General features: G+C 41.1%; 1 protein-coding gene across 1 annotated transcript; it reads left to right on the forward strand.

The window, feature by feature from the left end:
* Window positions 1–265: 265 nt before the first annotated feature.
* LOC311053441 (uncharacterized protein) lies at window positions 266–12,707 on the forward strand. Its single transcript, XM_084068968.1, has 3 exons — window positions 266–399; window positions 8,773–8,916; window positions 10,794–12,707. The coding sequence occupies exons 2-3, from the start codon at window positions 8,808–8,810 to the stop codon at window positions 12,233–12,235; spliced, it is 1,551 nt and encodes a 516-aa protein (XP_083925094.1). The 5' UTR covers window positions 266–399; window positions 8,773–8,807; the 3' UTR covers window positions 12,236–12,707.
* The last annotated feature ends 357 nt before the right edge of the window (window positions 12,708–13,064 follow it).

Genomic DNA, 13,064 nt, shown 5'->3' on the forward strand with positions numbered 1-13,064 from the left:
TCAGGCCATTCACCACAAATCAGGATGTTTACATTGATTGAAATATGAGCGCATGTGTCTGGCCTTTTGTTATGGGTCTTCTTCCTTGCATTTGGAGGCTGGATCACTGAAAGAAAACTACAAGTGAAACCCCGCCCAGTGGAGTGACCGCAGGAAGCATGTGTCCCATTGGTTAGTGCCTATCACTGCCGGGTCATAGTTCACCAATGCTGAACCCTACGCGTCGGACATCACGTTAGTGCGCACGCGCAGTGCGTGCACTGGCCGGACGCGCATCAGCTCCGATGCTTATTTCTCTCACACATTCGGGCAACATTCTGTTTCTCTTGTTTTCCTCGTCGCTTCAAACGGATTAAAAACTGGAGATCAGTGACGTCATTGGTTGTTAGAGTTTATCAGGTAAAGTTCATGTTGTAGCTTCTTGTTGTTTTCACTACAGAATGTGTGTTTGTGTTGAGAATGTTACTGCGTCACATATGAACCCACACCGTGGATAAGGACAATAAGCTAAGCAGTTAGCATAGTGTGCCAGCATAGCTGCTACAGCAGTCCTAGCAGATCAAATGTGTGTTGTTGAATGTGTTGTGGAATTCATGGTCATTGTAAGAGGTTTTACAATAACATGACTGTTGTCAAACAAGTCCATGTTTTACTGAATGAACTGAATAGCAAGGGTAGCCACTGCCATGGATCACACGACGCTCGTCCGTCCAGAGCGTCATGGCGGATCTTCAACCTGGTGTTTGTTCTTTCTCCATTTACAGCGCGTACATCTACATAAACGTTTAGCCCCATTTAGTACCTCTCCCTCCGCTATGTAGCTCCGAGATGAGGTCCTACGTGGAGCGGTGCCGTATGGTTGAAAAATGTCCGCACATTTTCCACTTTATGTTTCTTACCCCTTTCTGCACATCGTATCCAAAAAGTAAAGGTATTCTGAAATGATCACAGATGTTTGAAATTTTAACTCACCATAAAATCCATCCAACGAGTTGAAAAAAGTGTTTAAATCGCTTCTCTCGCCGGTTCAATAATATTATGCATTAGAAGATGCAATTCAACATTTGACCAGTAGGGCAATCAGTAACGTTATCTCGATGGGCGCAACTCTTGCGCAATGTCTTAAAAACATGTAACCGGCGGAGGAGAGAGGCGAATAAAGTGCTTTTTTCAACTCGTTGGATAGATTTTATGGTGAGTTAAAATTTCAAACATCTGTGAGCATTTCAGAAAACCTTTACTTTTTGGATATGATGTGCAGAAAGAGGTAAGAAACATGTAAAGTGGAAAATGTGCGGACATTTTTCAACCATACGGCAGAGATAAACATGGAACCTCATCTCGGAGCTATACAGCGGAGGGTGAGGTTCCGATTGGAGCTACATAAACGTTCAGATTTCAATTATAAAGTGCTGACCTCATGGCCACGGATGTTACAATGTACATCGGGTTGGTTTAAGAATTTGCATGTTCCGTATTGTTCATTAAGAAGCATTTTAATCCGATCGGTGGCCAATTCTGCCGAATTTAATCTGTATGCTTTCAACTACGCGACTCTATCGGTTGGGAGGTGTATTGCACCCTGATACATTATAACTTTGTGAGAAAATGGCTGCCGATTGAATTAAAATGCTTTTTACTGAACAATACGGAAGATACGGGTATTTAGACCCACCCGATGTAAATTGTAACATCCGTGGCCATGAGGTCAGCACTTTATATTTGAAAATTGAACGTTTATGTAGATGTACGGGCTGTAAATGGTAAAAGTGCAAACACCAGGTTGAAGTTTCATCATGACTGTCAGACAGTCATGTTTCAGGGTTAGGGTAGTTACTAGGCCTAGAATTAAGCAAGATTACATAAGAGGGTGAGCTTTACCGTGATTATTGGCACGCCAGTGATTGATTGATTGATTGAATACTTCATTAACAGTTTGCAAAATAAAAGCACAGGAAAGTACAGTTCAATAGAAGGTCTGCTAAGACGATTTTAAACCCAAGAAAGCACTATGGCTTGTTTGCATTGGGGTCCTGTGTACTCAATTCATAGACACATACAATACTATGCAAAATCATCATATAAACAAGTAGTAATAAAAAATAAAGATATGTAAAATAAACAGTTCGGCGGTGTGGGGGGGTGGCGTCAGGAATGAGGTGGACCCAAGTTCCGCAAGGAAAGAGAAGGAAAGAATTAATCAAGAATTAAGGTCGTAACACACGGCAACCGGTCCACTTATTGTTCTATTTTCCAACAGCGACATGATGGAAAATAACCTCTGTGTGTTGTTGGAATGTGTTGTGGAATTCCAATAACATGACTGTTGTGACCTCATTAGGACCTACATTTAACACGTACATTTAATAACATGAGCTGAATGCTAACAGTAGATGGGGATGCTAACTTTCCTGTTAACAATACAACTAAAGCTATTACAATCACTCTTTATTTATTTTACTTATTTTAAACACTTTAATCCTTGTGTCCCTGTTCTGGGGTGAACATTCGCCGAAAATAGCCGATCTACAAGCTTGTAAACAAGTCCATGTTTGCAATGAACTGAATAGCAGGGGTAGCCATTAGGCCTGGAATGGTTGATATCCCATACAATGCTCCTATTCTAATACAATACACACAACTTCAACATTTCACGGAAAGAAAACATAAAAGTTTGGGTACATGTTCCCTAATAGAGATGCGCGGATCGCGGTTTTAGCCGCGGTTGCCGCAGTTTGGGTTGATTTGGGTCAATCAAATATAATAATAAATTAATATTGGATAAACCGCAGGTGAGAAAATGTTGGAATTACATTAATGATATCAATCTAGGCTATAGGCCTATTATAGCTTTTAAAAAGCACGAAATCTCGGCGTGCGTGCGTTTGTAGTATTTTAATATTTTACATCATGCACAAATTAGCCGCCTACTTCACGTTGTTTTACCATGTGCTTTACCGGCAAGGGGTCTTTTTACCGGCTGCAGCCAGTGTTGCCAGATTTTGCGAGAGAAATAAGCAGTAAGGTCTATGAAAACAAGCGCCAAATTACCCCCAAAATCGCTTATAAAACGCAGATAAAGCAAGTTGAAAGCGAAAGTAAAATAAATGAAGCTTCAAGGTCCGTCTTGTTGTTACCATACATCGCGACAGACAGTGGTGAGTAAGAAAACTAATGTCAGGAAAATAATAATAATTTGATTCGGTTGGTGTGGATCTAGAAATAGGATGCTATAATTAGCCGCGGTTGGATGGCGGGTGGGTATGCGGATTCGGTTGACGATAAACCCTATCCGCGAATATATATTCCCTAGATATGAACTCTCCACATCAGATCAGTGGGCTAGGTTCAAAATTGGAGACAATATATTACTTTGAATAAGATCTGCTGTGAACTAATTGAATATAACATAATGAAATGCTGTATTTCCATTATTTGACATACTTTGTTTTAGGGCTGGGCGATATGCCGATATGTATTGTCTGGACGGTAGAAAATGTCTATCGTTTAATAGGAAGCTCTATCGTTTATATCGCAAAATGTCGCAAAACACGCTTTACGGCAGTATTTACGTCACCGACGCGACATACGGCATGCCCAGGGAGGCACGCTGCTAAAACAAACAAAACAACCATGGAGGAAGACGTAGCAGAGCAGGGTAACACTAACAGTACTAATTCGCAACAACAACAAGATGACCAGCCAACACAAACCGAGGAGCTTGTACCTAAAAGAGGGGGAACTTCTGTCGCATGGATGTGGTTTGGATTTAAAAAGTCAGACACGGACCAGACCACAGTAGTTTGTAAAGTATGCCGCTGCCCGGTCCCAACAACGGACTCCAACACGACATAACATATTTTATCACCTGAGAAAGAATCATGACAAAGAATACAGAGAGAGTCAACGAGAAAAAGCAGCAAAAGCCGGGTCGAGTAACGTTGACGTTAAGAAGAAGAAGAAACAACTCCAGACGCAGACTTTGCAACAGGCGTTTACCCGTGGCACACCATATAGCCATACCTCCCGCAGATGGAAGGACATAACTACTGCCGTTGCCAAGCACATCTGTAAAGATATGGCTCCAATCTACACCGTCGAGAAACGGGGGTTTTGTGAGTTGGTGCAAACACTTGATCCTAGATACGAAATGCCCAGCCGAAAACACATCAATAAAGTCGTGTTACCTGGTTTATATGATGAGTGCCGTGCCAAAGTGGAGGAGGAGATACACAAGGGAATGTTCTACGCTACAACAACATATATGTGGTCGAGCCGAACGACACATCCATATATGAGCTTGACGATACACTTCATCGACCAAGCTTGGAACCTCCGCAGTCGGTGTTTACAGACAAGTTATTTTCCAGAAGACCACACTGGACAAGAGATAGCCCTTGAGTCGTGGGGACTGCATGAGGATCGCCTCGTATGTGTCACCACAGACAACGCCAGCAACAACATCCTTGCCCTTCAGCTGATGAATGAAACAACACGCCTGCAGTGTTTTGGCCACCGTCTTCATCTAGCCATTGGTGAGTAACTCTAAATCGATCTATAAATGCATATACATTTTTGTTTTTTCTTTTCATAATGTCATTTGTTGTATATGTGTATGTTTTTGTTTGATCATTTATAGGCATTTTATTTATTTATTATATTAACACTAGAGCCATATTGTTGTTTTGTATAGCCTAATTGAAAATTGCTAATACATATATTGTTTAAAAATGCATATATATGCATATGCATATAAATACACAGTAATACCTTAGAATAGAGCGTTAGGGTTCATTTGGTTCCATTTGTATACTGTCAGAGTTACAGACTTGTGTGGGTCAATTTAGACGGCCTAAAGGAACCCACATAGTCCCTGAAATCCACTTTGAGAACCACTGTGGAGGATTAGAGGATTAATGTATGGACTATGGAACCATTTATTTTAGTTATATTAACAGCCATAATGGCAAAATTCTCCTACAATATTTCTGAGCAAGCCAGTTAAAAGCTAAAAAATACAGAATACTCCTCCATCCAATCCATCATTTTGTAAAGTCATGATGTCAGTGTGGACCTCTATACAAAAAAAAATACATATGTATATATGAATAAATAAATTCATAACATGTAATTAATTAATACATTTTACCTGTCCTGTACACAGTGTAATATTTAAAAAAAAGTATAGAACGTTACATTTACTTCTCCTTTATTCCCACAGGGAGGGCTGTGAAACTACAGCAGGTGCAACGAGCAGTCGGCGTCTGCAAGAAGATTGTGGCTGCCTTCTCCAATTCATGGAAGAGAAGACGGGAGCTGGCCAAAGCTCAAGCAGAGCAAAATCCACCCTTGCCCCGTCATCAACTGATCACAGAAACCCCTACAAGGTGGGGCTCTATGCAAGCGATGGTTGAAAGGGTGCTCGAGCAGGAGAAAGCTATCTCACAGGTTCTCCGTGCCGACAAGAAAACGCGTCACCTGGTCCCAACTTGGCAGGACATGGACGTTCTGGAGTCCATGAACAAGGCACTGAGTCCTCTCAAGGAGTTTACGGATGCCTTGTCTGGGGAGCTCTACCCAAGTGTTTCCTACTTGAAACCCGTCCTCCATCTGTTCAACAACCAGATACTCAAGCATCAGGATGGTGACACTCAGCTCACCACGACCATCAAAGAGGGCATACTAGAATACCTAAATGAGTAGTATGATGACCAGAAAACCCAGGAGCTGCTTGACATGGCTTCTCTTGTTGACCCTCGGTTCAAAACCACATACATCAAACAAGAGAGGGTGGACTACATCAAGACAAGAGCTGCTGCAGAAGCTGGTGGCCGAACAAGCAGAGCCAGAGGCAGTCCCCCTTCCGTCAGCTGCCACTGCCAGAGATCAGGATGAGCCAGAGGTTCCTGCTAAGAAGAAAAAGAAGAGTTTGAGCAGCTACTTTGAAACAGCAGCAGCAAAGCCAAGCCAAGCGGCCCCTCATTCAAGCAGAGAATCCATTGAAAAAGAGCTCACCCTCTATCTCTATCTCTGCCCTCTGGACGCTGGTCCAGACACAGATCCACCGGAATGGTGGAAGGAGAATGAGGCACATTTCCCCCATGTGGCCAAGCTAGCGAGGAAATATCTTTGCATCCCTGCCACAAGTTCCCCTTCAGAGTGGGCTTTCAGTGCAAGTGGGAACATTGTGTCATGCCAGAGGTCAGCTCTGAAACCAGCTAGAGTTGACCAGCTTGTATTCCTAGCACTCAACCTGTAGAAGCATGAGATTTGCCAAATGTTTGGATGTTTTCATAATTCACATCCATGCTACTTGAAGTAGTTTTGTTTACCTTTATATATTATACCTCAATGCCTCATATTATATATGTATAATATTTGTGTGATCCATTTGCAGCTACACTTTAACTTGGAAGGGTTCCATGTTTACATTTATTTTAGGGGCTCGGCCAGTAGGCCTGTATTATTTTTGTTGGTTTGTTTTTTGTTAGATTTTATATTTTTTGTTAATTATATTGTGAGCCTGATTTTGTTGCTGCACTTTAAACTTGGAAGTTTATTTGGTATTTGGCCCTGGCCTGCACAATGCTCTTTAAAACTAAGAAGTGTTCAATATGTTATTTCTTATACCTAATAGGCCAATACCAATATTTGTTACTGTTAGGCAAATATTCACCACAGTTCTAAAGTGTTTTCTATTGCCAATGCCTAGAATGCCTACTCTAGACTAGAGAACAAAGAATACTTGAGTTGGAAGCAACTTACACTTACATGATGATGCTGAGACGTCTGGGTGGTGTTACTGTTTACGAAGTAGGCTACTGCTACATGTTACATGCTTGGAAAACAGGTTCTAAATAAAACAACTATTTAGTACCTACTACCTTTATTTGTTGAGTATATCATTTCAAACTGCTTTTCCACATTGCAATTTTATGTGAACTATTCATTAATTGAATTTACCAAAAATGTGCTATATCGTGATGTATATCGTATCGGGATATAAAATGAGCTATATCGGGATATGAGATTTTGGTCATATCGCCCAGCCCTATGTTACAGCCTGTCTGGCTGTAGTATTTATTTCCTAAAAAAATTGGGGGATTTCTTTTTTCTTTTAAAATGACACATGCACATTGTGGCTGATAATGCTGCTATTTCTGAATCATTATAAATATATTGTAATATTGTATATTATATTTGACAAAATGACATGCAATCAGAGTGCCCTACTGCAATAGCTACAGTATGTGTATGGTACTCAGGGCCTCACATTAACTTGTTGAGGCACTTGTCCTTCGTACAAGCAAATGTCCATTCACTTGTTTTGTAAAAAACACAACAGAAATCTGAGAAAATGTGACTTTTATAAATCCTTTAACATTGAATATGCCTAGATTTTTTTTGTTTTGTGATCACCTGATCTCTGGGTGTACTCTTCTTCGGTGGTGCTTGGATCATTCACAGCAGCATTTAGAGCTGACCCAAATAGTTTGAAGCTTTGAAGCTTCGTTCGATGGCATGAGATTTCAACGTGAAAAAATGAATTAAGACCATTCCTGTTTTTTTTAAAAACTCTTTTAAAACTTTTTAAAAATCAAAATAGCCGATCTTCAAGCCCACAACGCATTTCAGTATGACTTGTAGAGAGCATGTAGATCTGCTCCTCTTCAAAGCCAAGTGATCAGTGTTGCCAGATTTTGCGAGAGAATTCAGCAACCAGGTCTCTGAAAACAAGCCCAAAAGAAGCGACTATAGGCCAACTGAGCACTTCAAACCTATATACGTGGCTATTATGAAAATAGTCACGTAACTTTAGTGCCCAGACAAGTGAATGGAAAACGTACTTCTGCCTCAAAGAGTTAATGTCAAGCCCTGCCAGTCTAAAATAAATGTTTTGAATGTCTTTAGAAATGTACAGTTAATCATAAGTACAATGATGTATGGGACAACTACAACAATGAGTAGACTTCTCCATATGATACAACAGTGCATAACCGAGAGACAGATGTACGTCTTGGTGTGTAACCGAGAGAGTGTTATGCTTCACATGAGCGTCACATTATTGTGGGAAAAAAATGTAAGTTTGTCCGACAGACAACTAAGATTTTAATCTGCTTAGCATGTAGCGTGTAGTAAACTCATTGACACAGCGGTAAGGGCCGTTGCTGAGCTCAGATATACCATGTTACATTTGCTTTTCAATTATTCTATAACTTAGAAATTCAAATTATATTATCCAAATAGGCTATGAAGTTGAACAAAAAAACGGATGAACATGTGATGGAATGGAATCAGTGTAGAGGGTCCTCATCTGGAGATGTTTGATACCTCAGTCTCTTTGAAGAGATGGATGGATGGATGAGGGACACTACATTTTAAAAGCTGGCCCCAGAATATTACTTAAAGTCCCAGTGGTCTACTGTGCATTTTTAAGGCTACCTTTTATGATATGTGTAAACTACATTGTTACGTAAGATAAATAAATAAATACATGATTACATATGGGTGCTCCTAATGTGTTCTGGTGCTCCTTCATTTTTAAATTGGTAGCAGCAGTCCTTCCAAGTAAAAAGGTTCAATTTGAGCCCTCTCTGTGACAAATTCTTTAGAAGCGAGTCTTTGGAAAGTCTTTTTAAAGTATTATCAAAGTCTTCTAAATGTGATGTTGATTGAACATTATACTACCACTGTATTGTTGAAGCTCTTCAGTGATGTAAGGTTCTAAGGTTTATGAATGAAAACTAAATGTTATTTATTCTATTTCCACAGAGCACCACAGGGAGAGATCTACGCTATCAAGAGAGATGGCCTCCAAAAGATCATTAACATGGTCAGAGGAACAGAGAGAGATGGACCAGAGACATGGACTGTTTGATGCAATGCTGCAACCTGTAGTGAAGTTGTACAGGATAGGTATGTACTGTTTTATTAACTGGATGTTTCAACTGACTACTACAGAGAGAAGTCTGTATTTACAGAATCATATGTTTATAGTAGCCGATCTACAAGCTACGTGCTATACAGTATTTTAAAGACAGATCTCATTCAATTCAATTTAATTAAAGTGTCAAATTACAACAAGTTGTCTTAAGACACTTTGGGGCCTTCTGCCTCGACCGTGTTGTGGGAAAGAAGAGAGAGAAAGGGAGAGACAGAGAGAGATATAAGTATTAACACATATAATAGTGTAAGATAGTATATGATAATATAATATAGTACAACAATAATGTGTATAGGTAATAAGAATGTTAAGATAATATACAGTATAGTGTGGTGGTATAGTGTAATGTAGTAGAAATCCAAGGTCGTGCTCCATGGAGAGCCCCGGTCCGCAGTCACAGTCTTGATCTGCAGATGGGGATCCGTAGTGACAGTCCATGGAACTGTGACGTGGGAGATAAAAGAAACTCCGGGGAACGGGTCCGCGGGTGTAGAATTAGTGGCAGGCCTTACTGGAGCGTGAATCCGTACAGTGTTAATTACAATTGCACCAGTGGGACACAAACACACACAACTAAAAGGGAGGACGAGAAGAGAGAGGACGAGAGGAGAGAGGAGGAGGGAGAGGATGACTATGTAGGTCAACAATCACCTGGCATCTGTCTACATCTATGCACTTTGGCTATAGGCTTTACCATAAAGAAAGGTTTTTAATCTAGTCTTAAATATACTGTCTGCTTTACGGACTGAGACTGGGAGAAGGTTCCACAGCTGAGGTGCCTGAAACTTGAATGCCCTGCCTCCTGTTCTAACCTTTTTGGGGTTTCCTGGAGCCGTAAGCATTTTTTCATACTGTGAGTCTGCTCAAGAGCAACAGTGACATCGTCAGTCACACATCAGGTGTTGAAAAATTCACAGAGTGGTGCGATCAACACCATCTGAAAATAAATGTAAGCAAAACACAGGAGACCATAGGGGACCACAGCATGATCGCCATTCACAACCATAACATAGAACAAGTCTCCTCATACAAGTACCTAGGAGTACAGATTGACAAGGATTTGAGCTGGCATACACATGTTACAACTGTGTGTTCAAAGATACATCAGCGTCTACACTTCCTTCGAAGGCTTAGGCTCTTCGGAGTCAGTCGAAATATTATGTTGACTTTTTATAGGGCCAGTATTGAGTCCATCTTAAGATACGGAATATCCAGTTGGTTCGGAAACCTGACGGTTGTGTACAAATCACAAATTACAAGACTAGTGAATATGGCGGGGAAGATTATGGGGATGTCTACCCCCCCCCGATCAGGCCCCAGGTCATCTTTGAGCAAGCAGTAATAAGGCAGGCCCAGAATACTATGTCTGATCCCTTGCATGTACTGAACCCAGAGTATGATCTACTACCATCGGGTAGAAGGTATAGGACGTCAAGGTGGGAATATAATCGATATAAGTATTCTTTCATTCCTATGTCAATCCAAATGCTGAATCTAAGACTACAAAGAAGACTTTGAAATGTCTAGACGCACCTCGTTAAGGGAATATGTGCAATATATCTTGTCTATGTGTTTAATGTTGTATTGTTGTTTTTTTGTATTCTTTTCTTTGATCTGTTGAATGTTTTATGTATGCAGTGGGGCTCTAACTCCAAGACAAATTTCTCCCTCGAGAGACAAAATAAAATGAACCTTGAACCTTGACGCAATGGTGTTCTGGCTCGTTTTATCCTTAATGTTGCTTAAAGTGATTCATGCTGGAGTGCAGGGGGGGCAGATATTGATGAATTGGAATTTGGCCATTGACTTGTTCTCCCCTGATGTTCTCCCTCCTCTTTTCTCCTTCTAGACCTTACTCTACATCCTGTGTGTAAAGAGGAGGTTCCCTCTGAAAAGCAAGAGAGGAGCCCCAGTCTGGTCCAGGTGAAACTAGAACCTCCACAGATTAAAGAGGGACAGCAGGAGAGGAGCCCAAATCTGGTCCAGGTGAAACTAGAACCTCAACAGACTAAAGAGGAACAGCAGGAGAGGAGCCCCAGTCTGGTCCAGGTGAAACTAGAACCGCCACAGACTAAAGAGGAACAGCAGGAGAGGAGCCCCAGTCTGGTCCAAGTGAAACTAGAACCTCCACAGACTAAAGAGGAACATGAGGAGATGCCTCTAAGCTCAGGGGAGGCTACAGGGTCGTCGTTGACATTATTGGCAGTGAAAAGTGAAGATAATGATGAAAACCGAGAGACAGAGCCTCAAGCCAGCACCTCAACTGAACACATGACAATACAAGCATCACAACCAACTAGTGATGACCAGCTCATCTCTTCACACTGTTCTGAATCTGATACCGATGACAGTGATAACTGGGGGAACAGGGATTATGAGTCAGTTGTAAACACACTGGAATCACACAAGATGACACATGTGGAAGGACAAAGATTGTCTTTGAGCAACAAGCTGTCCCAGAACCCGAATTCATTAAAGAAAAAGCCATCCACGAATAGTCAAAGAGGAAAGAAAAACTTTAGTTGTGACCAGTGTGGGGAAATGTTCAGAAAAAAAGATAATCTCAAAGTTCACCAGAGAATACATACGAGAGAGAAGCCCTACAACTGTGACCAGTGTGGGGAACGGTTCAGCCAGAGCAGTAATCTCAAAAAGCACCAGAGAATTCATACAGGAGAGAAGCCCTACCACTGTGACCAGTGTGGGAAAGTGTTCAGCCAGAGCAGTCATCTCAAAAGGCACCAGAGAATTCATACGGGAGAGATGCCCTACAACTGTAACCAGTGTGGGGAACGGTTCAGCCAGAGCATTAATCTCAAAACGCACCAGAGAATTCATACAGGAGAGAAGCCCTACCACTGTGACCAGTGTGGGAAAGGGTTCAGCCAGAACGGTGATCTCAAAAAGCACCAGAGAATTCATACAGGAGAGAAGCCTTACCACTGTAACCAGTGTGGGAAAGGGTTCAGCCAGAACGGTGATCTCAAAGCGCACCAGAGAATTCATACAGGAGAGAAGCCATACCACTGTGACCAGTGTGGGGAACAGTTCCGCAATAGCAGTCATCTCAAAAGGCACCAGAGAATTCATACAGGAGAGAAGCCTTACCACTGTAACCAGTGTGGGAAAGGGTTCAGCCAGAACGGTGATCTCAAAATGCACCAGATAATTCATGCAGGAGAGAAGCCCTATCACTGTGACCAGTGTGTGAAAGCGTTCGGGCGTCTGTCTTCCTTAAATAAACACATACAAACAATTCACACTGCTAAGAAGCCTTTCAGTTGTGAATAGTGCACAAAGGCTTTTATCCGGCATAGTTTAAAGCCTCATCTTTGCATCTAGTGGATGTGCTGATTTTAGCTGTGGAAATACTTTTATTTGATTCATTTCATTTTCATTTTTTGTTACCATTCTGCAGGAGGTGTTTATGTTTCTGCTCGGAACTCCTTGTCAAGAGGACACAGTTATTGGTTACACTTCCTCCTCCCATTGGAGACTTTAAGTGGAAGGAGATGTTTGTCTAAATATGAATGTTGCATTGTCCCTTTATGGATATTTGTTTTACGTACTCATGTCCGTAAATTTGCATGCAGTCAGCAATTTTTACTTTAAGGTGTTTTTTTTGTGTTTATGGAATTTTAGTTTTATTGTACAATAGTATGCATGTATATGTTTATCTACTGATTTGTTCACATTGTATGCATATTTTGAGTGCTAGTATATTTTATATCTTTATTCATTAACAGTTCAACGGTGGATTGAGGCTGATATATCAATGCTGTGTTTGAGCCAAATAAACCCATCAGTAGATGAAGAACAAGTGTGTTGTGTTTTGCCTGGAGGCAGTGATAATGACTGTCTCTGTTGATGAGCTCTGTGCTTATGTTTGTTGAAGCTCTTCAGGACAACACTGTGATGCAGTGCGTTTCATATGTTGTGTCCAAGGCACACCAATGGGAAAGTCAGAATATCTACACACACCTGTATTCACAGCTAAAATAGCTGCTCGAGCTTGTAGATCAACATTTTTTTTCATATGTGAAAACAAAATAAAATGAATCATTTAAAATGTGTGCCCGTTACGACATACCCAAAATAGGGATGCCAGGTTTAAACATAT

The sequence above is a fragment of the Gymnoscopelus microlampas genome (genome assembly GCF_963454915.1).
Source record: "Gymnoscopelus microlampas genome assembly, chromosome: 10".
Classification (NCBI taxonomy): domain Eukaryota; kingdom Metazoa; phylum Chordata; class Actinopteri; order Myctophiformes; family Myctophidae; genus Gymnoscopelus; species Gymnoscopelus microlampas.